This window comes from Sinocyclocheilus anshuiensis, unplaced genomic scaffold, assembly GCF_001515605.1.
Source record: "Sinocyclocheilus anshuiensis isolate Anshui unplaced genomic scaffold, SAMN03320099.WGS_v1.1 scaffold405, whole genome shotgun sequence".
NCBI lineage: Eukaryota > Metazoa > Chordata > Actinopteri > Cypriniformes > Cyprinidae > Sinocyclocheilus > Sinocyclocheilus anshuiensis.
The window spans coordinates 137,695-163,784 of NW_015539855.1; the positions used below are offsets into that span (position 1 = coordinate 137,695).

Sequence of the window (26,090 nt, forward strand, 5' to 3'; positions counted from 1 at the left end):
ATTTGTACAGTAATCTAATTACACTGTTGAAGATGTAATTAGTAACTAGTAATTGATTACTTTTTTAGAGTAACTTACCCAACACTGGTGTTGACTTATATAAAGATCATTTTTCAGTGAAGTGTGTATGTGTGCGTGCACGTGCATATGTGTACACCTGTATGAATTCACAACACAGCTCCTGCTGTAGTCTTAGCAGAATCCTGCTGCGAGCAGAGTGGCCTCCTGTTGAGGAGGAAGATAAGTGTCTGGCGTCTCTTGAGCGCCATGAGCGATTACAGCCACTGCATTATTTAGCTTGAGTTACATGTGTGCCATGAACCCCACACTCACCCAAAAAATATGCGGCTCCATTTGCTCTCATTAAAAATGTATGCCGTTTGTGAAAAAAACACACTCCCCTGACTGAGAGCTGATATTTTTGCATATGTAACTTGAGCGGCGTGTATGAAGACAGGCACTCATAAGCATACATTTTCATCTCATGTTATAGCATATCAGTCCTCAACATAGCTACATGGCAGAGAAAAGGTTTTTTTAAATATCTGTGAAGATCTGCTTTTGTCATATGGCATATGAACTGTCTGTTTGTTAATATCACAGTGTGACACCAATTAAGATGACAAAGAAAGCACTTAATAGAAAATGAAAATGTACTTCTTTTTTTTTTTCAATTTTTCTTTATCATGAAATAAAATAAAATGGCATTTTATTTAAAAAGTCTCTTAAAATTTCTGTGATATCTTGGTTCCAATATTACTCTACTGAATTGCAAGCATAGAATATCAATCCTTAACATGGATGCACAATGGTTTTAAAATGATCTGTGAAGACCTGTTTTTTTTCATATGGAATTATATGGAATAATTGTCTGTTTGTTATCATTGTGCCTGACACCAAGTACACATGCACTACACTGAATCTCAGACTGTTTCTCTTTGCTTCAGGCCACTTTGATAATAGTTTTTTTTCTTTTTTACATTATTAGCTGAGAAGTGTTATTCCAGCTTATGCTGCTCATCAAACATGTCTGTGACGTTTCCTCGGCTCTGAACCCCAGAAGAGACTCTGACAGTGTGTGTTAATTTGAAGAACTTCATACCAGACCTGCAGCACTGAGGAAATTCAAAATCACTGCATTTATGAACGATTTCCAAACATTTCCTTAGGTACGGGAACCATTTATGAATGCCAGATGAGGCAGCAGTGCACACATTCTCTGAACATCTTACTTTCATGTAATTCACATCAAATGACCATTGCAATTGAAACCAAATGGGAAGGTTTGGCAGAGAAATGTCATTTTCGCATACATCTTTTCATTAATTAACAAGGACTGCTGTAATAAAAATGATGATTACTGTAATGCTGCCATGCATGTGCCTTATGTTACGATCTAAGCCTATTGGCAACCAGTGGGACTGTAGTGTGAGATCATCTTATTAATGTAACAGTGGCACTGTCTTAATCTTGGTAATGCTTCCCTGGCGCTTCCACAGGTGTTGAGGATTTACGATGGCTTGTGGGAGGGTGAGACAGAGTCCTATAGAGGTGGCATTGGACGCCAGGACTGCATTGTGCACTGCTTTGCTGGCAGACAAAGCACACTTCGTTTTGTAATCAGAGCTCAAGTGCTATGTGGTAAGTTTTTTCTTAGGATAACAGCAATGCTTTTGGCAAGGATCGAAGGTTTCTTTCTCTGTCGCTTGCTCTTTTTTCTAGTTTGATTGATACCTGGAGGAAACCTGAGTCAAGGCACTGAGAAATAGATCAGAGTGCAGATCGGATGCTGATGCCATGGGTTTTCAAAGATTAAAGGCTGAATTTAGGAGTCTAATAAATGGTATATCACATTGTGGTATATCCCATGTGAATGTGGGCTGTTGGGGAATACAGTTTGAGCCAGTAGGGAGATCAATGTAGAGAAAGAAAGTTGCATTTGAAAGATAATTTATTGTAAATAATTAAATTCCATCCGAAAAAAAAAAAAAATAAATAAAAAATCCAAAATCCCTGCTGAAAAAAGAAAAACATCTTAAACTAGCTTAAACTGGTTTGCTGGTCTTAGCAGGTCTTAAAAGGTGGTCAGGCTGGTCTGTAGTGTGGAGAGGTTTTGGGGACCAGCTTAAGATCAGCTTAAACTATAGCAAACCATTGTAGACTTTTTTTAAAAATAGCAGACTTGACCTAATTTAAATTAAATTATTTAAATAATTTAAAACACTAAAATGTCCTTAGCAGGTATTTGCCAAATCGATTTTATTTTAACATTAAAATTTAAAAATAATATGTAGTAAATTGCAGAGACAGAACATGAACAAATGAATGTGTCATTAATCAGAAATATTTGAATGCTGAATGCCAAGATAGATTCAAGTATTTTAAACAGCAGATACAACAGAACGACAAAGAAACAAAATCAATCAATTAATCAATCCACCCATTCACAACACACTCACAAAGGAATAAGGAAGAGTCAGCTGGCTGCGCGCTTCATGGACAGCACACGCGCGTTCCCATAAGGACAGTTGTCTTGTCACAACAATATTTTCCGCGCCTCATTTTACAGATGTACTCTACCTTTATTGCTACTTCCATCCAGGGAGAGGCTGTTAAGTTTACAAATGTACTGAGCTTTCCTAGTTTTCACAGAAGAGAGTTGTTTGTCACAAGCAGGACAGCACAGATGCGCACCTGACCGCAAACACGTCGCGCTTGACGCTTCCATCTCTTCGCTCTCTCATTTCGTGAGTGGATCTTGTTGAAATCTCATTTAAATGTGTTTATTGCATTATAATAGCCATCTTGGTGTCATGATGGCACAGTGGAGAGGAGAAGCATCCTGCATGTGTAGGCTATGTACGCGAAAGTGTTGTTCCACCAGCAAATTTCCACGTGAGCAGCATCTTCTGATGTCCGAAAGGGTTAAGAGCTCGAGCGGCGTGCTCACTCCTACAGCATTACATCACGCAGCGGTCCAGAGGTGCAAACCGAGCACTAGGTGGCATCCTAGATGAGTACGGATCCGCGTCTCTCTTCAGTCGAGACATCCAGTCGGCGGCGGGTGTCTCAGGGAACAGTCCCAAGCTCGCTCCCAAAGACAATGCGCAGGTGACAAGAACCGGCTTCCAGGAGTTCGTCTCTGACCCGTGCCGGCTCGAGAACTAGATCAGCGCTGGCTTCGCCGTCCGCAGCGCCGCAGGAGGATGCTCGGCCTCACCCCACAAGTCCATGGCTACCTCATTAGGGGTACTCTGGAGAAACAGGTGTCGGGGAAGTGACGTCACGAGCCTCGGAAACCGGAGGTGTGCGCTTCGGAGAGCACGATGGCAGCGAAATCCGACGGTCGGGGGGTCGTCACCGGTTTCGCCCAGCTGCACAACCTGGACGAGACGGTGGGGAGCTGCGAGGACGACCCGCGGCAGGGCAGCTCCTTCCACATCTGCCACTGCTGCAACACCTCGTCGTGCTACTGGGGCTGCCGGAGCGCCTGTCTGCATTACCTCCTGGGCAAGGGGAGAGACGTCAGGCGGCCACCTCACGAGAAGCGCCTGTGGTTGGACTGCCTGTGGATCGTCCTCGCGCTCCTCGTCTTCTTCTGGGACGTGGGCACTGACTTGTGGCTCGCGCTCGACTACTACGTCAAGCAGGACTACCTCTGGTTCGGACTCACACTGTTCTTCGTGCTGGTGCCGTCGGTGCTGGTCCAGATCCTGAGCTTCAGGTGGTTCGTGCAGGATTACACGGGGGGCGGCTTGGGCTCCGTGGAGGGTCTCAGCAGCAGCCTGGGCCCAGGGGTGCACGGCAGGGCCAGGTGCTGTCGCATGTCCGTGTGGGTCTGGCAGACGCTCATACACATCCTTCAGATGGGACAAGTGTGGAGGTAAGCGTCCCGTAGCCCGGTGTAACCCGTGCAGAGCAGAGCCAGAGCGGATGCGAGTCTCGCTCTAAGCGTGCGCGTTTCTCTCAATGAACATCGTGAGATCTGTGGCTTCAGTGTGCGCTGAAAGTACAGTGCGTTACTGAGGTGAGTCTCACAGTGCATCTGAGGATTCATTCTGCTCAACTCTCTTGAGACCGCTGGCGAGACGGGCATCGGGTTTCTCAGGCTCCCCGGGCCGTGCGTCCCTCAGGAACGACATCCCTCCTTCCTGCGCTCGATATCATTCACACAATTTGCGTTCTTTGATCCTTCGCTCTTTATCATCATAGGTGCAGTGCGTTTTAACGCAGTCAGTACAGTGTGTGCTCTATCAAGTGAGGAATCGTTCTGACGCGTGCGGGGAATATCGTCTGTGACATGTTGTACTTAATGTCTGATCCACTAGAAATGATGCGACAGTTTTCTTTTTCTGCAGTAGACAGACGCAGTGGCCGCATTCACGTTTGTGTGGAGGCGTTCAGTTTAGCCGGACGATTTAGCTTGATTTCGATGCCATTTATTATTCATGTCTACTCGTGTTCGTGTTTTCTCCTCTTTACACGATGTGACTATTGCTTAAAGATGAGGCTCTCTGTCATCAGTGGCTCACACTTGTCATGATGTCATCTCTTTAAAGGTGCTACAGCATCTCACGCGAGCGCGCGCTCTCTCTCTCTACGTGTGTACAAAAGAAATTCCTTCTCATCTTTCATATAGTCACGATACGGCCGTCTGGATGTATTTACCAAAATAAATGTTGTTAAGTCTTTCTTAAAAGCCAAATGAAACGCTCATTTTGTAGATTACTATAAGTTAAATAATACTCTGCATTGACTAAGGGTTTAAGTTGATTTATAGTTTATATATATATTGTAATATTTATTATTCAGTAGGCTACGAAGGTCTAGGGATCACTGGGATCTAGAACTGACCTCGTAGAATTCTGACGCTGATCTTCTGCCGTTGCTATGCAACCAGATACGAGTTACAAGCTTTTCTTCTCACGCGTCCGTTTAGAATATTCAGAATATTAGAATCAATATACGCGAACAATACCTGAGTGACTGACTTTGCTGAGATTGTGAAGTGTGCAACCGGTGGACCCTGAACTATCCCATAATGCCACAGGAGCAAGTGTCCGATTCATAAAGTTTAAAAATAAAAAAGGCAGAGAACTGTGGGCTGTGCAGCTAGTTTTTTTTTTTTTCATCTGTTGATTGCGATTAACGCGTACTTTTTGGTTTATCATAGGTCAAAGTATGTAGTATGGAAGCTATTACACAATTCAAATGTCAAGAATTAAGATCTTCATTAAATTCAGTACAAATATTTGTATAGGCTACAGCTAAAGTGAAAAAGGCAATGTTTAGCTATAGCTACCTGGATGAAAGGCTTTTGCTGTATTTTTTTAATTTTTTATATCTTTTGGCTCTTTAAAGATGTGACTCAAGTACTCCTGGTAACACAAAACAGTTACTGCTTCATTGTGCAATGAATGCAAAACCTAAATATAATGGAAAGGCAGTTTTGAGGTAGAATGCTCAGTGGTGTATCATCTTAAAAAAGGGCAGCCTAGCTATAAAAGTGCTGGTGGAAATGGGTCTCTTTTGGCTCCTTTTATGACTGTGTGAATAAGGTACTCGCCTTTAGATTTATACTCAGACATACAGTGGGTACGGAAAGTATTCAGACCCCCTTCAATTTTTCACTCTTTGTTATATTGCAGCCATTTGCTAAAATCATTTAACTACTATTGTAACTGTGTGCATATTCATATTTTAATGCTCATATTATTGCATCCGCCAGTTCTTATTGCTTTCTATCCAGAAACTTCTGAGGCCACACTAACTTCACCTCTCAAACTGAACCAATGATTTTCTAAGTCACACCATAACATAATTTCTATGTGGAAAAAAAACAATTTCTATAGTGGAATTACACAAATCTGTCTTTGCAGCAGCTCCTGACTGTTGGACAGATCCTTTTGCCAAAGACTTTAGAAATTGTGCATTTTAAGAGTGCATGAGACATTTCTCAATTGGATGTTTATTTATTCATGCTTGGCACGAGAGCCCGATGATGTCTCTGTTGGCTTCGGTAAATAGTCTGATGCGGCAGCTCCACTGCCAAGACCTTGAGCCTTTCCCAATCGTCTTGACTTGAGAGTCAGTCAGTGCAAGCGTCTTGAAAGATAAATGGGAAATAATGGTCAATTAAGCAGCCTAGGGCACTGCTTGTGTGCTTTGTTTAGCTCTTGGCATAACAATTGCTGTTTAGTTAGGGCAACTTTGTGAAAACGAGTACAGCTCAGAATTCTTACTCCCAGCATGATGCAATGTATCACTACTGTTTAATTTGTAAAATTAAAAATTACTGTAAATATTTTTTTGAAGGTTTTTGAAATAAATATATCACAATGTCCATAAAAGCACAACTGTTTTCAATGCTGATAATAATAAGAAATGTTTCCTAAGCGGCAAATCGGCTTACTAGAATGATTTCTGAAGGATCATGTGACACTGAAGACTGGAGTAATGATGCTGAAAATTCAGATTTGCATCCCAGGTATACATTACAGTTGAAAGTATATTCAAATAAAAAAAAGAGTTCTTTAAAATGTAATAATATTTCACAATATTACTGCTTTTTTATCAAATAAATGCAGCCTTGGTGAGCATTAAGAGACTTATTTTAAAAATATACAAAAATCTTACTGACCCCAAACTTTTAAACAGTAGTGTATATAGGGTTTTTAAAATTTGATTTTGCAGCATGTTTGTACTGTTTAAAGATAGATTAAATTAATAAAATAAATGAAGAATGATTCTCAGCATGAGATAAAAATAACATATGTATGGTTTGGTGTTGATGAAGATCTACTTGAGCTTTACACAAATGCCTGGGAAATACTGTAATCCACTCCTTCCCTTTCTATTTTAAGGCACTTCCTCTGTCTCATTTCTTTATGGTGCTGTCTGTGTAAAATCATTGCTTTGCTGCTCTGTCCTCCCCATCCACTAGTTAAAGTCATAATATGCACTTTCCTTTTCTCTCGCTGCCTGTTTGCTGAAAATTCAGATTTGCATCCCAGGTATACATTACGGTTGAAAGTATATTCAAATAAAAAAAAGAGTTCTTTAAAATGTAATAATATTTCACAATATTACTGCTTTTTTATCAAATAAATGCAGCCTTGGTGAGCATTAGAGACTTATTTTAAAAATATACAAAAATCTTACTGACCCCAAACTTTTCAACAGTAGTGTATATAGGGTTTTTAAAATTTGATTTTGCAGCATGTTTGTAGTGTTTAAAGATAGATTAAATTAATAAAATAAATGAAGAATGATTCTCAGCATGAGATAAAAATAACATATGTATGGTTTGGTGTTGATGAAGATCTACTTGAGCTTTACACAAATGCCTGGGAAATACTGTAATCCACTCCTTCCCTTTCTATTTTAAGGCACTTCCTCTGTCTCATTTCTTTATGGTGCTGTCTGTGTAAAATCATTGCTTTGCTGCTCTGTCCTCCCCATCCACTAGTTAAAGTCATAATATGCACTTTCCTTTTCTCTCGCTGCCTGTTTTCCCTTTTACATAAATCTCCACTTGACCTCCATTTCTGTCAAGGAAACTGGAGCATCTGTCGGCCTTCCCATTATTGGAGACTTTTCCCCCACTATGTGTGACGTTTAGAGCAGCCCTCCCTCCATACTCCCTCACCTCTAGGACGCTCACCATCCCCATTCTCTCCTGTTTGCCCTCTCAGTGTCACACCTCACACAGGGGCTCAGGTAGGATATATAGTCAGCTACTATACAGTATATAGTGGATGTCTGAGAGTGTTACGTAGTGTTTGTTTGAGACTGAGTGCTTGGAATGGCAGTTTAAATTGGGGTTAAAGTGCACCGACAACTTGTGTCTTGAGGAAATATCACGCAGTAAATGACAAGAAAGCTATTCATGAAAACACAAGGGTCAAAGACATGACACTCATTTTTGTGTCTGCTTTTTAAATGAATAAAACAAAACATTTAAAATTCAATCCATGGATTGTCTGACTTGAATACACCTCTTCTATAATGAGCGAGGTTTTATTTTCTGAATTAAAATTCATTTGAATGCTTTTTAAGGTCCATAAACTCAAAAATGCCAGGATGTTACCACTGCCCTGATATCATAATCAAGAAAAAAAAGCCTAGTAAAAAAATGTAATTACTTAAGTCCCGTGGTCCCTAATAAAACAGACATACAATTTAACATATACTTAAAAAGAGGATATATTATGGAAATAATACACATAGAAGAATATATTTAAGTGCAAACTAAATGTAATATTTTTGGATATTTAAGAGTGCTTTTTGCTTTCTTTTTATGTAATTTTGTAATTACTTCTTTGAAATGTAATGCAGAATCTACTGACAATCTACTGGCATTTATGGTAAACTAAAAAGTACATGAATGTAATTTCTTCTGAAAAATGTATGTCATATAAGAAATTTATTTATTTATTTTTATATAAATATAATTATATTTAATGATATTTAGAAAATAATATTTAATGATAATTGTGGAAAATACTTTTTACCAAGTATATTAAACGTTGTTCAGATGTCAAACGGTTAAACCATGACATTTTTAGTCATTAAATTATAACTATTTTTGAAAATGCCCTAAAAGTGTTTTTTTAAACCATATGAAAACAACACAATTTCAAGGAGTAGATTTCTAATACTTGAATTAAACTGGATTTCAAAGTGTTTTTTCCTCTTCTTTATAGTGGACAAGCATTCTGTCATTGACCCACGAACACTCAGACAGATAACCGGGTTTCTAGTGCTGGGTAGTAAAAAGAAGTGGGTAGTCTTTTTAAGCACCTCTTAAGATGCCACTTTATTGTCCAACTGCCTCCTCAAGAGCTTTGTACGAGTAAACAGCCTTACAGTTTAGCGAGTACTGAAGACCCAGCAGCGAGTATGTGCTAATCAATGCGTTACACTGCTGACATGTCCTCAGATGTGCTTACAGTAAACACTACTTGGCTGTTATTCACAGCGACCTTGCAAGCATTGTAGAACGCCCTCAGTGAGAGTCTGGGCCTCCTCAAAGACCAGCCACACTCCAAGAATTCATTTACACACATAAACACAGGCTCACCACAATATGCAATTGTATCATAGAGATCTGCTGTGGAGTTTGCATGCATATGTGTGTAATATAGGTAAGCCAGTGAGTGTGATAAATTGTCACAGCTTGTGTGTAAAGGACAGTGGGGTGGAGAGACTGACATGATGCAGTCATGCTGGAATCAGTCCAGCTGACAAAAGCCAAATGCACAATGTAATGTTATGACTAATTGGTGAGTGTTTTCGCTTGTTAGCGTGTTGGTGTGAAGACCATAATGGGTAATTTATGTGTGTTTCTGTCATCTTGGCAGTAAATTGTAATGACTAATTTGTGAGTGTGTTTACAGATTGGACCACAGAGCGCTATGAATAATCTGAATGTGTTTGATCACACCAGCTGGATTTACGATTATGATTATGACCTACAGCAGTGTTTCCCAACCTTTTTTTTAGTCGCGGCACCCTTTGGAAATTGTAACAAACTTGTGGCACCCTACAAAATTAATTTTGTCATTTTTTTACACGGCACCCCGGTTGGGAAACACTGACCTACAGTATGTAGAATGGAGTATTTATTTGTGTGTGTTTTTAAATGTATACTACTGCTCCTCAACCAGTGCTTTCTGTCTTCTTGTGTTTAGCTTGTAGGGCTGTGCTCGATATATCGATACGACGATGTATCGTCATATAGGCCTACTACTTTGCGATACATGTATTGAAGAAAATTAGAGAGTAGAAAAGTGTAAGGTTTCTAAAAATAATGAATAGAGAATAGAGTATAATATAGGCTACAACAAGGTATAATCTGACTTGCAGAAGAACACAACTGGGGTTGCCTGATCCCCGTCATCCCCGAATCGGAGCTTCACACTTGCGCAATACTGAACCTGGCACAATCACAGAGGATAAAAGTGTTGGCTTTCTGAAAACACCGGTAAGCTTAAAGTTTAGCGATCTCCACTTCAATATTCTATTTTCAGAAAAGTGTAATTCGTCATGCATGTGTTTATTTACGGGCCGGAGAACGGAGAAAGAGAGAGATTGTGTATGTATGAATTAGGCCTACCGCGGTTTTTGCCGCGTTTCTCTATTTAATTGCTTCAAAACAGTGATGTTATACCAACTCCTTGCTGATAAAGACAATGCCCCAGGTGAAAAAGACGTAGTATTAAATGTATTAAAAATATACTTGAAATTTTGTGCAATGATAACCTTCCAGCAATGTTAATATGATGTTATTAATATATTAGAATGAGTACATTACAATATAAATGTATTAGAACAAGTACATTATTTATGGGCTTAAAAACAAGATGCAAACAATCCGAATATTGTACTAGGTGGGGATCGAGTGCCCAATGTTAACATGAAGCCTACGCCATTACATATATTGTTTGTTATACTGTAGTACAGTGCAGATGTCAACTGCCCTATAGTATGCAATGTTTAACAGCTGCTATACTAAATTCTACTGAGGTGAAATTTAGTGCAGTCCCACATCGTAACGTGGCCTCTGTAATGTATATATCGTATTGTGACTTTGCTACCGTAACACATCTCTACTACAGTAATGTAGTGCTGATTTCTCCTTGAGATGGTAAAGAGCTCTCAAAGTACATGAGCTAAATTTTTAAGTATTATCAAGATGAAAATTTTAGCTTGACTTTTGATAATTAAGTTGTACGATTTTTGTTGTTAAACGCTGTGGCGGAATTTTAAAGGGACTCTTCACAGATCATGTGCTTGAAAATTCTGTCTTCATCTTGCTACTCTCATATCGCCTGAAATTTGTAAAACATTTTGAAAACAAAAATTGCTGCTTAAACTTCTTTTTAAAAAATAAAATAATATACTATATTATTTTAAATCAATGCAAAATCAATGATTATATAGATTATTTTATAGATTTTACACACACAGACAGGTGCATGAAAAAACAATGCTTTTGCCTGCAGTGTCTCCCCTTAAACAAGAAAACAGTTCTTTTAAATGTATTTTGATCAAATAAATGCAGACTTGGTGAGCACAAGAGAGCACACACTTCTTTAAAAAACATTTAAAAATTGTAATAAATATATATATTTTTTTTTAAATATATATAATTTTTTATATAAATGAACTTTCTTTCAAATAGTTTGCTACTGAAAGCTTAAATGTTTTTTTTCTCTCTTTTTAACTGGCAGTCAGTGGTAGCATCTATCTCTTATCTTATCGCTCAATGTGTATGTGATGACAGACGAATGAGTCCCCTGAGGCCTGAGAAAGAGAGAGACAACCATCAGCTTGTGCGCCCACCAGTCAGCAATTAACCATTAGCCATCACACGCTGACCCACAGCTGCCCCTCCACACACACTCACACAGGCGTACACGTACAGGTATGTAGACAGTTTTGTTCACTGTACCACAGTTTTGGGAATCCACGATCCAGAAATAAAACCTTGAGGTTCCAATAGCAAAAAATTCATCAGAAATTCTGTTTCTTCAACACGGTTTTCATCCGCTTACATAACTATTTGTACTATGCTTGTAGGAGTCAGTGGGACAGAGGACGGTTTAGGACTGTCCCCACAGTCACCATCTCTATCCTCAGCTTATAAACATAAATCTGCTCATTCTCTATGAGATTGTTAAAATTAGAACATGCAAAGCAAGATTGAACTGTGACTTACAACAGAGTATTAAATCGTATAGACGGCTGAGAGTGAGCAGTTTTACATGTTCTACAAGCATCTGGCATTAAATCAGAAAGGGCAAATATTGAATATTTTCATAGCAATCCTGTTATTCACAGAAATATATCTATGACTGCTGGTATTTCTTCATTATGCAAAAAAACAAAGAAAGACCTCACTCTCTTTGTGACCTGACTGAGACGAGTGTCTGTAAAATGCACTTGATGTAGTGTGTTAAGTGCTGATTTATTTAGCCATGATAAAAGTGTGCTATTTATACAGCCAGGAAGAAAGAATCTGATTATAATTCAGATGATAAGGAATATGCTGGAGGTTGTCAGGATAAAAATTAGCAGCTTTATTGCAGTTGTGTTATTGCAGGATTTGTAACAGTCTTCTGTCTGTCTGAGCTTGATACCTGCTGTGGAGAGTGTGGAGATGTTTTGATCCAGATCAGTCACCTTTGACCTCAGGGCTGTGTCAATATGGACTGGTTGTGGTTGCATGTATCATGCAAAAAAATCTTCATTAGAATCCACGTTTCATGTTTATCAAATCACTGTAGAATGAGTGTTTATTACAGTAATGACTAATAAAAAACAGACCCACACCATTATCTCTCCTCCACCAAACTTTACAGTTGGCACAATAGTCACTCAACAGAACAGGTTGCAAAAGTGCAAGTGGTGATGAGAAAGTTACATGATGAACCAAAGCACAAGCAGCTTTTAAATATTAACATAGAAGGTGCACAGTGTCGTTCACACAAACACTGAGCACCAGCATGGTAACACACACGAAACTGAAATAATACACAGCAAAATCCCCAGAGTTAAATCAGCTCTGCTCAGAGTACATATTGTCCCAATCTACAGAGTGTTAAAGTAACACTGAAGCAGAGTTACCACTGTTGAGGATTATGTGATACGTTTTCATGTCTAAAAGCCTGAGCAGTAGTTGTTCATCTTCAACATTGTTAACAGCGGGTTTTCTTTACTAATGCTCACTCATCAAATAATTAATTGCTTAATTATGCCATTAACTTTAACTCGGCTTCAGTGTTACTTTAACACTGTAGATTGGGACAATATGTACTCTGAGCAGAGTTGATTTAACTCTGGGGATTTTGCTGTGTACAATAAACATTAATTTAACAACATTTAGATGTAATATATCCTACCCTATATTGTATATTAGATGTAACTACCCTAACAACTGATAAGAAAAAAATCAGAAGAAACAGTTATTTCAACAAAAAAAAAACATCAAATTTGAAGTGTAATGCAGGGAATTCTAGGAATGTCAATTTGCTATGAATTTCAATTTCAATTACAATTTCACTGTAAATTATATGTTCTTTTTCCACTTCCAAAAACGTTATACTACTGTAAAATTAAATATGTCCAGTACCGTTTTTCACCATATATAGTAGGGGAACTTACCGTTAACCATTTAACAGGTTTTTACTGTAGCATTTTTACAGTCTTTTACCATTAAATATACAGTCATTTTTACAGTATATTTAAGCAATATCACATGAGCAAAAATGCTACTGATCAGCAGGTGATCTGAAGGCACAACTGTAGGCACAAGACAGTGTGACTGTGAAGTGATATTGCTTTTATGTAAAAGTTCAAACAATAAGCAGTTAATATTGAGTAACTCATATTTTAAGCTCAATACTGATTGTTGTTTTATATTTTTTTGCTCTACCAATGAAAATAGTGGAAGCCTCAAGAGAAGTAATCATTGTAGTAGTGGTGTTTCATTCCTAAATGAGTCATTGTTTTAAACAAATCGTTTAAGTGAACAATTCAATGAGTGTCACAAACAGGCAAGAGACAAGAGGAGTTCAGGTAAACAGAGGGGTTTTATTGTCAATGCTGTGATGGTTAGGATCGAAGGCAGGTGAGTAAGAGAGATATGAGAGAGTTCTGGGTATCTTAGCTTCTTGGTAATCTGGGTTATAATAGTAGTAGGAATCCTGGAGATGAACCGGGGCTGAGGAGAATCGGAATAGAGGAGACTGAATGGACTTCTGGAGGTAAGGAAACAACAGTTAGTAAAGCTTGTAAGGAGTCTGGCAATGTTCAGGTAGTGAACGGTAGACCGGACACTGGAATGCTGAGTGGAGTGATAAGATATAGCGGGCTTAATTGGTGATGCAGGTGCAGGTGATCAGAACTCGGGTGATTGGGATCTGGTGTGTGTCGGAGGAGGTGACTGTGCTGACGTGAGTGATTGCGATGATTTCCTGACAGAGTGATTACTAGTCACCACCTATCGCCATAAAGTTTTTTGCAGAAAGAGTCACCAATAAAGTCTCCACCAGTAATGCACAGACAGTAGTGATGATCACTGTATTTCTTTTCTCGCTATGCACTTTTTGTTCAACAACAAAATGAAAATTGATAGCAATATACTGTGATTGTTATTCTATTTACTTAAATTTATGCGTATGCGAATGCGGGAGACTGGAAACCCAAGCTCATGTGAACTTTGCTGTGTTCAAGTTCAAGTTCAATTTTAATTTGTGTCACGTGAAAACAATATTGTAGAAGAACGATACGTCATGAACTCTTAGCTAAATTTAAAAGAACGCAAACTTTAAATCTGGAGTAGATTGCATAATTTTACATTTTGGATGTATTATATGATGAATTATTTTTCTAAAAAAGACACTGCAGAGTGTGACGTGATATTACGCCATTGCAGTGTCTATTTCACTTAGTCAAAGTCTACTGTGACTGTGGCTTAAACCGTTTCTTCAGTAAGACACTGCTGAAAATACTTGACTACACTGTAAAAAAAAATCAAATTTACGGTAAAAAAACTGTGGTTGCCAGAATTTTACCGTAAAAAAATATGGTAGCAACGTTTTAGGTTTTACGGTTTTAACTTAAATTTACAGTTAAATACCGTAATTTCATTAACTGATATAATGTTAATATACCAACCTATTGAAGTACTGAAATCTGTTTTGTACTTTTGTAATACACTAATAATTGTAATACAAAATGCAGGTGGTGATGAGAAAGTCACATGATGAACCAAAGCCCATCACAAGCAGCTTTTAAATAATAACATATATAGAAGGTGCACAGTGTCATTCACACAAACGCTAAACACCATCATGGTAACAAACATGAAACTGAAATAATGCGATAAACATTAATTTAACAACATTAGGTGTAACACACAACCCTAATATACAAAACTGATAAGAAAAAACTAAGAAGAAACATAGTTATTTCAACAAAAAAACATCAAATTTGAAATGTAACGCAGGGAATTCTGGGAATGTCAATTTACGGTTATTCACTGTAAATTATACAGTCTTTTTCACTTCCAAAAAATGGTATACTACCGTAAAATTAATGTCCAATACATGTAATGTCCAATACAGTTTTTCACTGTGTATAGTAGGGGAATTTACCGTTAACCATTTAACAGGTATTTACTGTAGCATTTTTACAGTCTTTTACTGTTAAATTCACAGTAATTTTTTACAGTGTAACATTATAACTACAAAAAAGGTGCCATCTTCCATTGGATCTTCCAGTGAATGTATCATGTATCAACAACTGATGGACAGAACTTAGTCCCACCCTACATTTTTATTTTTTGATAATCTGATAATCAGTGCTTCCGTTACATGGCAACTTTAAGAGCTTTGACTTCTGAGTGGCCTCATCTCACTGAAAGCTATACTGAATCAAGAGACTTGTGTTTGAAACGCTCTCCTTCCCCCTGCAATGGGGTGGACTAACCCTTTTTTTGATAGCGCATTAAATCTGGACAGTTCCCCTCAGAAGCAATGCCCCCCTGCTAAAACTGACCTAGTTTTAATGGAGAGCATTGCAGTGACCATTCAAGCTGATAGTGCTTAAATGCAATGCCCTACAACCATACTCACTGCTCTCCACTCATGTGTATTAACTCATGCCAGAAGCGTCCACTTCCTCTCTTTCTTTTCTTGCCCAGATATCACTGGATCACACAATTTTTTTTCTAGTGCATCTCTTTTGAGCTCTGTGCATGTGTTGGGGGAGACTTTTTTGTTGTTAAATGTAATCTCCCACATTCCCAGATGTTGACATAATGCGGCAGCCAAGGCTGTCAGAGGAAGTCGTCATGCACCAGTGTGTCAAGATTTCTTTCCATGCTAAATCCTTATATGAATAGTAATACTTCATAAGGATAGTTCAGGTCTGTCATCATTTACTCAATGTTGTATGACCTTTTACTTCTGTGGAACAGAAAATGAGACATTTAGCAGAATGTCTGAGCTTTTTTTTTTTCCTTAAAATTAAAATGAGTGTGGCTATCAAGCTTAAAAAATGGACAAATAAATAAATAAATCAAATAAAAGCATATTCTTAGTCTCATGAAGCCTTATGATGTATTTGTAGGGGGAACAGACTTAAAAAAGTAAGGAGTTATTCATTTTATTGACAGATGACAGTCACTATTCACATGCAGCTTTAAATATTTTATTTTTGTTCCAGTGAAGAAAGAAAATTATACAGGTTCAGTGTTGTTATTGTTAATTAAAACTTAAACTTTTAAAAATCACTTCATTAATTTAAAGCTGAAAAAAGAAAAAAAAAGAAAAGTTTAAGTAAATAAACACTAATAAAGATGAAAAAGCTCAAAACTTAAATGAAACTGAAATAATACTAAAATAGCACCGTACAGGTTTCAGAAGGCATGTGAGTGAGTAACATAATTATCATTTTTGGATGAACTTTATGTAATAATCTTCATAAAAACTCAGTTATGCTCCACTTCTCACACAATACCGACTGAAAATCACCCATGAGTGTGAAGATTGCCGTCAGGAGACTATTTACTTAACCTTAATACTTGCTGCTATGACACCTCTTCCACTTCCTCCACCTCCTCTTTCTTTCTCCTTTTTTGTTTTCCTGTCAAACGAGCATGCAGACGCTTACACCTACAAACTCTCATCCCGTGTTTTATTCCTCACTGCCTTCACTCTCCCCCTCCCTGTGCTTGTTTCTAGCGGGTGCTGTGAGGTGATGACGGTTGTATTAGCAGTCGATTGCGAGGTCACTCTCGCTCAGCTCCACTGAGACACAGTGGTACAGCAGAGGAGCAAAGCAGAAACGAGCAACGAACAGAGAGAAAGAGATATCCAACAACAGACAGCTGAGTTTTCTCATTGCTAGTATTGTTTTTCATTACTTCTTGTTGACCAATTTTAGCACACAGATAATTTAATTTGATAATTGGGTCAGTGACAACAATATAATTTTTTTCCTACTGATGAATTTATTCAAAAATTCTATGACGAGCAGGTTTTAAATTTCTGAATTAAAATTAATTAATGGGGGTGCAAGAGGTCAAAAATGCTTCTATTATTATTTCCTACTGGGAAAAATGATAAAACAGGAAATGATGTCATTGAGAGGACCCCGCAGCAGCATATATATATTCTGTTTTCAGTTTAATGTTTAGTTTTAGTTAAAGTTTTAGTAATTTTGTTGCATGTTTTTGTAATTTTTATTAGTGTTTGTTGTTTTTTCAAGATGTTAGGAAAATATGCTGTAACCTTACTTTTTTTATCTGACCCGGGATTTTGTAGGTCAGTGAATAAATTCATGGAGAAATACTATATAATAATTGTCCATCCAGTGTCGAGATTTTCAATTCAAATACAAAAGGGATCCAGCTTCCGGCTCTAATTCAACTTTTATTTTAATGAACTGAAAGTGCAGATGGAGATACACAGTATTAGACAATTCCCTTGCTGCAAGCTATTTCATAAAACAATGGGGACAAAATCAGCTGTGACGAAGTCCCCACCGTAAATGACAGTTATGGTAGAAGAACATCTGGGAGGTCTCCTGACATATCTTTTGGGAATCCTATAACTGCACACAAATGCAACATCTTTGGTTGAAGAAACAGCATGAAAATGAGATTCCAATCCAAGAAGACTGACCTGTCTGTGCTGCCCCATGTAAGGAAAGCTGTGTTAGGGATTCCCCTCATCACTAACGCAGGCCTCTGCTCAACGTGACTCACATCGAGGTGCCAATCACGGCATCAGAGACAGCGAGGCACCCAGAGCTGGCTGTGCGAGGACACAGTCTGTTAATCCTACACTATGAATAGACTGATGAGAAACCTCCCATTCCGCTGGATCCTTTGGGGAAAAAATTTGAGCCTGAGTTGATGGGCTGTTGAATGTTTGCAATACGTATTGGACAGATGGTGCAGTTGGTTTGACAGTGGGCCACCTCGTCCTAGTTGAGAATTTCAATTCCCACAAGATCGGTAAAAACTGCTGTTCCAATTCACAATACCTCTTTTACGGGTGCATTCACATCCTTATAACCTTTATACGTATAGCTAACGTGGTGTTTTCCTCCTTGACAGGTAGGACATCATTGTGCACACACGTGTTATACCAGAGGCATCATGGACCAATTTTACTGAGGCAATTCTGGATCACTTGGTGCTCTAGTTCAGATAAGACATGAAAAAAAAAAAAAAAACTTTTTTCAACACTAAAATAATAATGTGCATTTTTGTTTTAAAAAATGGATTCAACATAATATTGAATAATTAATATAATATTACAATATTTTGAATTAGATTTTATTTTTATATTTTCAGTTTTAACTTTGTTTTTTTTAGTTTTTGTTTTTTGTCATTTACACACACACACACACACACACACATTTAAAATGGCTATATAGTTATTATTATTTTTATTTATTAACTTTAGTTTGTTTAGAAGTTTTTTTCATGGTTTTAGTTTTAAAGAGCACCTATTATGCAAAATTCACTTTTACATGTTGTTTGAACATAATTGTGTGTTAGCAGTGTGTGTACACAACCACCCTATAATGATAAAAATCCACAAATTCCTGCTTTTTAATCCCCATAAATCATAAGCAGTGTCTCAGAACAAGCCGTTCGCAGAATCAGGCTCCAGCCGCTCCACCCACAACTGTTGACGGACAGTGCCGTATTAGCAGAGACCCCGCCCTGAGTAAGCCGCACACAATCCGCCATGTCTATCTTCACACTAGAGCATTTAAAAGCAGCATTCAAGCAAGAAATGTCTTCTTGTTAAAGCTACAGAAATTATTCATTCAAGAGCAGTGAGTGATTTTCTGTTTTTATTTTATTGTTTGGGTCATATTAACAGCGTAGTCAGCAGTATAGGTACTGTATATTACACTGCTGTCACTTAATAGACAGATCTAATATTATATGCATATAAACATTTTCATAATTTCGGCTCTGTATGCCACTAGAACAGGATTAAAAATAAAACAATCAAGATTAAATTGAAGTGCAGACTTTAAGCTTTAATTCAAGGGGTTGAACAAAAATATAACATAAAATGCTTAGGAATTACAACATTTTTTTATACACAGTCCCCCCATTTTCAGGGCCTCAAATGTAATTGGACAAATAAATATAATCATAAATAAAAATTTCATTTTTAATATTTTGTTTAGAATCCTTTGCAGGCAATGACTGCCTTAAAGGGATAGTTCACCCAAAAATGAAAATTTGATGTTTATCTGCTTACCCCCAGGGCTTCCAAGATGTAGGTGACTTTCGGTTTCCTCATTAGAACACAAACGAAGATTTTTAACTCAAACTGTTGCAGTCTGTCAGTCATATAATGGAAGTGAACGATGACGATACATTGATGTGTAAAGACACGAAACGATCGGTCTGTGCAAGAAACTGAACAGTATTTATATCGTTTTTTACCTCTGATTCACCGCAATGTCCGAACGGTCCTAATTGAGATGTCAATGGTCCATTTGAGAGATAGGTGGCGGTAATGCACTTATAAGTCTACAATCTGTCGTAAAGCAAGAAGAAGAAGAAGACGCGAACACGCTCAGGACAGTTCGGACATTGTGGTGAATCAGAGGTAAAAAACGATATAAATACTGTTCAGTTTCTTGCACAGACAGATCGTTTTGTGTCTTTACACATCAATGTATCGTCACGAGACGCAGGGTTTAATTTGGTTTTGTTTGTTTATGTTTTTTTGACTCTCAAAGCAGTGATTCCCATTCACCTCCATTATATGACTGGGAGACTGCAACGGTTTGAGTTAAAAATATTTGTTTGTGTTATACTGAAGAAACAAAGTCACCTACATCTTGGATGCCCTGGGGGTAAGCAGATAAAAATCTAATTTTCATTTTTGGGTGAACTATCCCTTTAAGTCTGGAAATCATGGACATCACCAGAGCCTGGGTTTCTTCCTTTGTGATGCTTTGCCAGGCCTTTACTGCAGCTGACTTCAGTTGTTGTTTGTTTGTGTGTCTTTCTGCCTTTAGTTTTGTCTTCAGCAAATGAAATGCATGCTCAAGCAGGTTGAGATCAGGAGATTGACTTGGCCATTGCAGAATATTCAAGCTGTTTCATGGCACTCAGCGGGTGTTGCATGCATTAGTCCAAAAGCAGTTAAATAAAAATCGCCCATCCATAAAAAAAGTGTCTCACACGGCTCCGGGGGGTGAACAAAGGCCTTCTGTAGCGAATCGATGCGTTTTTGTAAGAAAAATATCCACATTCAAAACTTAATAATCACTTTAATGTAGCTTGCGCTCACTGTTGTACACTGGAAGCAGTTCCGGGGGAATGACCTATAAGGTCAGCGCTGCGCATATATAAGTCATATACACCTAGCATGAGCTGTTCCGAGCCTTCTCCATACTTTTTTGTTCCCATCATTCTGGTACAGGTTGATCTTAATTTCAGCTGCCCAAAGAATGCTTTTCCAGAACTGGTCTGGCTTTTTCTAATCTGAAAGTCTAATCTTGCCTTGTATGCACTTTGTGGTCAACCCTCTTTATTTGCTCCACTGTTGTCCTCCGTGGACATCCAGACATTTTTATGTTGCTGAGCTCACCAGTGCATTATTTTTTTCACAGAATCTCCCAAACTGTTGATTTGGCAACTCTGAATGTTCCTGCTATCTCACTGATGGATTTGTTTTGTTTTTGAAGCCTAACAATTGTCTGTTTCACTTGTATGGAGAGCTCCTTTGTGGGTTCACAGCAACAGCTTCCAAATGCAAATGGCACACTTAGAATCAACTCCAGACCTTTTACCTGCTTTCTTGATGTAGAAATAACGAAAGAATAACCCACGTCTGTCCATGAAACAGCTTTTGAGTCAATTGTCCAAATACTTGTAGTCCCTTGAAAAAGGGATCTTGTAAAAAGGAGCATAATAGGTGCCCTTTAACATTATCAATAGTAACATATTACTTATCAGACACTTACACATACAGTACAAATATTCTTGGACCTGATTGGACAGATCAAATTCAGACATGTAAATGGATGGATTCTACCATACTTTATAAAGCCTTTTTTAACCTCAAATAATTGTGATATGTAACTTACTTAAACTCTCAGGAGACACGTGCCCCCTCAGTCTGAATGGGCATGAGGTGTGTACTTTACGTGCTCCACCTCTGCACTGAGAGAGAAAAAGGCATGAAATCGCCATCTCCCACTGGGAATACTCTAGAACTGTGCTCATCATGGTTACTATACTTTCACACGAGGCCCCTGTGAGGCTGTGGCAGGCTGTTTGTATGGCCCCAGGCTGTGCGGGGTGCTGCTATATCTCTGAAAACATCACACTCTGCACTCTAATGGAGACGTACAGCGAGATTGAGAAGGAGAGGGAGGGGAAAATGAGGAGAGGAGAGAAATGGGGAGTTGACTGTAATGGAACTGAATTAAATTGAGGGCAATACAAAATTAAACTGAGTTACAGTAAACTGAATCAAGGCATAAAAAGAAACTGTTTATTTTCCTCTCTTATTCATCTTTTGTTGGATGCTCTCTCCACTGTTCCTCTGTCATCAAATGTTTGTTCAAAAGTTACTCACTAGAGTGGATTACAAAGCAACATCAGGATGTATAGTATAACATGGTAAATCTGTGGTAAAGCTGATTGAAATCAGCACGGCATCTGCCAAAATAAACTGGTCATTTGTCAAAACTGTCGTGTCGCATTCAGAAAATGTTTTTAACAATTTTCTAAGTTCAATTCAAAAACATCACAATGATCCACAAGTAATCCACATAATTGCAAATGATCCATCCAGTCTATCAATTAACATCAATGTAAAGAGAAAAGCTGTGTTTCTAAGAAACAAATCCATCAAGGCGTTTTAACTTTAAACTGTCTCTTCTGACCAAAATACCAGTCCATAATAACACTTCCTCTAATGATCCCCTGTTGTCCTTTCACATCAAAATCCATCAACATATTTGTTTAAAACCGTTTTCATTTGCAAATGGTGCTTGATCTGTTCATATTTCTCTCCTGATTCAGACCAGACAACTTTTTTTCACTGAAGAAAGCAATAATATGGATGGAAGACTGGTTTGAAGTTGAAAATATCTTAATGATGGATCTTTTTCTTACAAACACACAGCTTTTTGCTTCACAAGACATTAATTGATGTACTTTAGTTGTGTGGATTACTTGTCGATTATTGTGATGTTTCTATCAGCTGTATTTCTGACGGCACCCATTCACTACAGAGGATCCATTGTTGAGTAAGTGACGTAATGCTAAATTTCTCCAAATCTGTGCTGATGAAGAAACAAACGCATCTACATCTTGGATGGCCTGAGGTCTGATTCATTTTTGGGTGAACTATTTCTTTAAATGTAATCTTTAGCAAATCTCAGAATGAATATCCATCCAATATCATTCTGTTTCATTTTCTAATCTAGCCATGCTTCTGTACTTGCTACTTGAGCAAGCATGCTTGTGTATCTGTTTGACAGCTAACAATGTAACACTGAGCATTGTCAGTTTATGCAAGCATCTGTGATGAGGATCTCTCTCTCTCTCCCTTTGTCTCTCTTGTCTTTGTTTCTCTCCCTTTGTTGCTGCTTTAAACCCCCTCACACAAATGCACATCATATGGGAATGGGTGCCGACACATGTGTATGCAAATTTACTGATATACACACCAAATACAGACCAGGGACCAAAAAAACAGACTAACTACCAAACAGACCAAACTACTGAGACTATGACTACGTCTACATTAAAGGGATAGTTCACCAAAAAATGAAAATTCTGTTATTAATTACTCATCCTCACGTCATTCCAAACCTCCAAGACAAATTTTCGATTAATCGTCCAGCGCTACTTCTGGGTTAGTCTCTGCCACCATTCACGAGAGAATTTACAGAACAAAATTATTAATGGCTGCACCTTGTTTACATGCATCGTGGTACTCTCGTGAATGGCAGCGGAGACTGACCCGGATGAAATTGCTGAATAAAGCCATTATTTTTATTATTTATAAAATTAAGGTTGAACCAATGATGTCACATGAATTATTTTAACAATGCCCTTATTACCTTTCTGGGCCTTGAACGTGGTAGTTGTGTTGCTGTCTATGGAGGGTCAGAAAGCTCTTGGATTTCATCAAAAATAGCTTAATTTGTCTTCCAAAGATGAACAAAGGTTTTACGGGTTTGGAACGACATGGTGAGTATTAATTACAAAATTTTAATTTTTGGGTGAACTATCCCTTTAAAGGGTTAGTTCACCCAAAAATGAAAATTAGCCCATAAATTACTCACCCTCAAGTCATCCTAGGTGTATATGACTTATATATGCGCAGCGCTGACCTTATAGGTCATTCCCCTGGAACTGCTTCCAGTGTACAACAGTGAGCGCAAGCTACATTAAAGTGATTATTACGTTTTGAATGTGGATATTTTTCTTACAAAAACGCATCGATTCGCTACAGAAGGCCTTTGTTCACCCCCCGGAGCCGTGTGAGGTACTTTTTTTATGGATGGGTGATTTTTATTTAACTGCTTTTGGACTGATGTATGCAACACCCGCTGAGTGCCACGAAACAGCTTGAAAGATCAAAGACCATTTTTAATATAACTCCGACTGGATTCGTCTGAAAGAAGAAAGTCATATACACCTAGGATGACTTGAGGGTGAGTAATTTATGGGCTAATTTTCATTTTTGGGTGAACTAACCCTTTAATCTGAAAACATTTGAATCTTTTTTTTTTCTGTGTTTTGGCCTTCTGTTAACACTGAGACACCATTTTTGTCCTGTGAAAACTTGAAGATTTGCTCCCAAATGGATAAATTTAAAAACGCCATTTTAACATTATAGTGTGGACTGAGAGGTATTTGAAAATGATGTTGCATGCTTTGTACACTCTGATATTACATTCCTGAAAAGATATAAAAATATTATTATTATAAAAGCTTTAAATTTTTTCCCCTTTTTTAATCCAAAAAAGTTATTTTTACTGGCAGCATTTGAATTAGATTTTGATACTGAGTTTTTACGTTTGTTCTCAAACCCCACTGAATATTTGTGTTCTTACACATTTTTGAGGATTTCATGGTTTGTGATTGTGACTTCTGTTTTAAACGGTGAAATGAAAGCAGCTGTAATCTGTTTACAAATAGACCATGTTTTTGATCATTTACGATTAGCAGTCTTATTAAAGCAGCTGTTCTGAACTGTACAGCATTCAAGCATCTGTTTCCATCCACGTTTCATTCACCCACCCACCCACAATACATCCATCACGCCGCCAGCTGCCTGCGGTGAAGGTGACACCAAAACTTTGATCAGGGAAAAAATTATTTTTCTGTTTCTCACATGCACGGCATGCTCTGGAGCTCTGAGTTTTCTCCCCTCTCCCCTGCTCCAGAAAGGTCTCCATCCAGGTGTCCAGCAGAGATACCCCTCAGAAAGTGTTTGAGGGTGATTGTCAGGGATGAGTGCTTAAGCCTGTGTGGAGGAGGAGGAGTACGTGGACTGTATTTTCTGCCAACTGTTGGCGTCAGCGACTTTTTCTTGCTCAAAGCTGAGGCGCTGGTTTTCCAGGACTTGTCTTCTTCAATTTGTTCTCAATGTGTCACTCTGACGTTTTTCGTTTTTTTCTGAAGTAGAATGCTTCAGGGACTCGCCTGCTCGCCGGAATGTGCAGTGCTTGAAGCAAGTCAGGATTAGGAATGATAGCAGTCTAACGTTTCCATCGAGGATCTCTGTATTTGAGAAAAGTGAGGAAAACCTCCCAGTCAAGGCTGTGACTCACTCAGCTTCTCTGGAGTGATAACACATCCGGATTTAATAAAAAAAAAAAAACTTGGATAATTGTATTTTCTGCTCAATCCATGCTCACTGAGGGTGTGTGTGTGTATGAAAGGCAGTTTGCCTGCATAGACGCCTGATTTGATTGACATTTGAGGTTTTAGTAGTTTGTTAATAATGTTCTTTCTCACACATATCTGCCCTAGTTTCTCTCTTTGTTCATCCCTTCCTCCATTCTCTTCTACACTCCACTGTTGTCTCTATAAAAAATGAGGGCTGTCAGTCGATTGAAGATTGTAATCAAATTAATTGTGATATTTCAGTTAATTATTCAAATTAACAACACATAGGAATATTTGCTGAGAAAAGACCTCACACAAAGATAAAAATGTTCCATTATTCCGGCAGATCAGTAAAGCATTTAATAGACAAAAAGTTGCTTTATTTTATTTCCATTTCATTGAACATAAGTTTTTCACTTGCCTACAGCATATAAATCCATTCATTGTGTTTGAGGTTGACTGAGAGCCTGAACACAACACATGTCCTGTTTATTGGACAGGCGCATTGCCTGCAATAGCAGCTATAGGGCTGCAAAAATCGTGAAGGTGGCACTTCAAGCTAGAATTTATCCAGTGGTAGGAAAATTCCTTATAAACAGGGAGCATATTTAATTAGATATGATCTTTTAATCATGTTGCTTTTTAAAGGGGTCATATGATGCGATTTCAAGTTTTCCTTTCTCTTTGGAGTGTTACAAGCTGATTGTGCATAGATAAGATCCCTGAAGTTGCAAAGACTAAAGTCTCAAAACCAAAGAGATATTCTTTATCAAAGTTAAGACTCTGCCACGCCCCCCTAAAACGGCTCGTTCTAACACGCCCCCACATATCTACTTCACTATGTGGAAAATTTGCATAATGCCGCCCAAATGTGCATGCAAAGAAAGAAGGCGTTTCAGTAACCACAGCTAGTGTTGAAGCAGCCATGTCAGGGAGACGCTGTGTTTCTAGGCGAAAGCAAAAGCACTTTATTTGGCCTTCCGAAAGTAGATGCATTTAGGAATCTTTAAGATTACTTACAACAGAACAGCAATGCATTTTATGGACGACCGTTTCGTGAACCTAGGAGAGGAGGTAATTCTGACTTTGCTATGACAATCTGGCGCTTCTGAATCAGCCACTGTAAGTATGTTTTGTTACTAGTTTAAGGATTTGCTATTGACTGTTCAAATGCGAAGTTTTG

The 26,090-nt window shown here is 38.1% G+C and overlaps 1 protein-coding gene across 1 annotated transcript in view; it reads left to right on the forward strand.

Annotated features, from left to right (window-relative positions):
• Window positions 1–2,383: 2,383 nt before the first annotated feature.
• Window positions 2,384–26,090, forward strand: part of xkr6b (XK, Kell blood group complex subunit-related family, member 6b) — a 55,283-nt gene continuing 31,576 nt past the window's right edge. Inside the window, exon 1 of the mRNA XM_016481149.1 lies at window positions 2,384–3,883. Within this exon, the coding sequence (XP_016336635.1) occupies window positions 3,327–3,883 (557 nt within the window). The 5' untranslated portion in view covers window positions 2,384–3,326. The remainder of the gene's footprint in view (window positions 3,884–26,090) is intronic.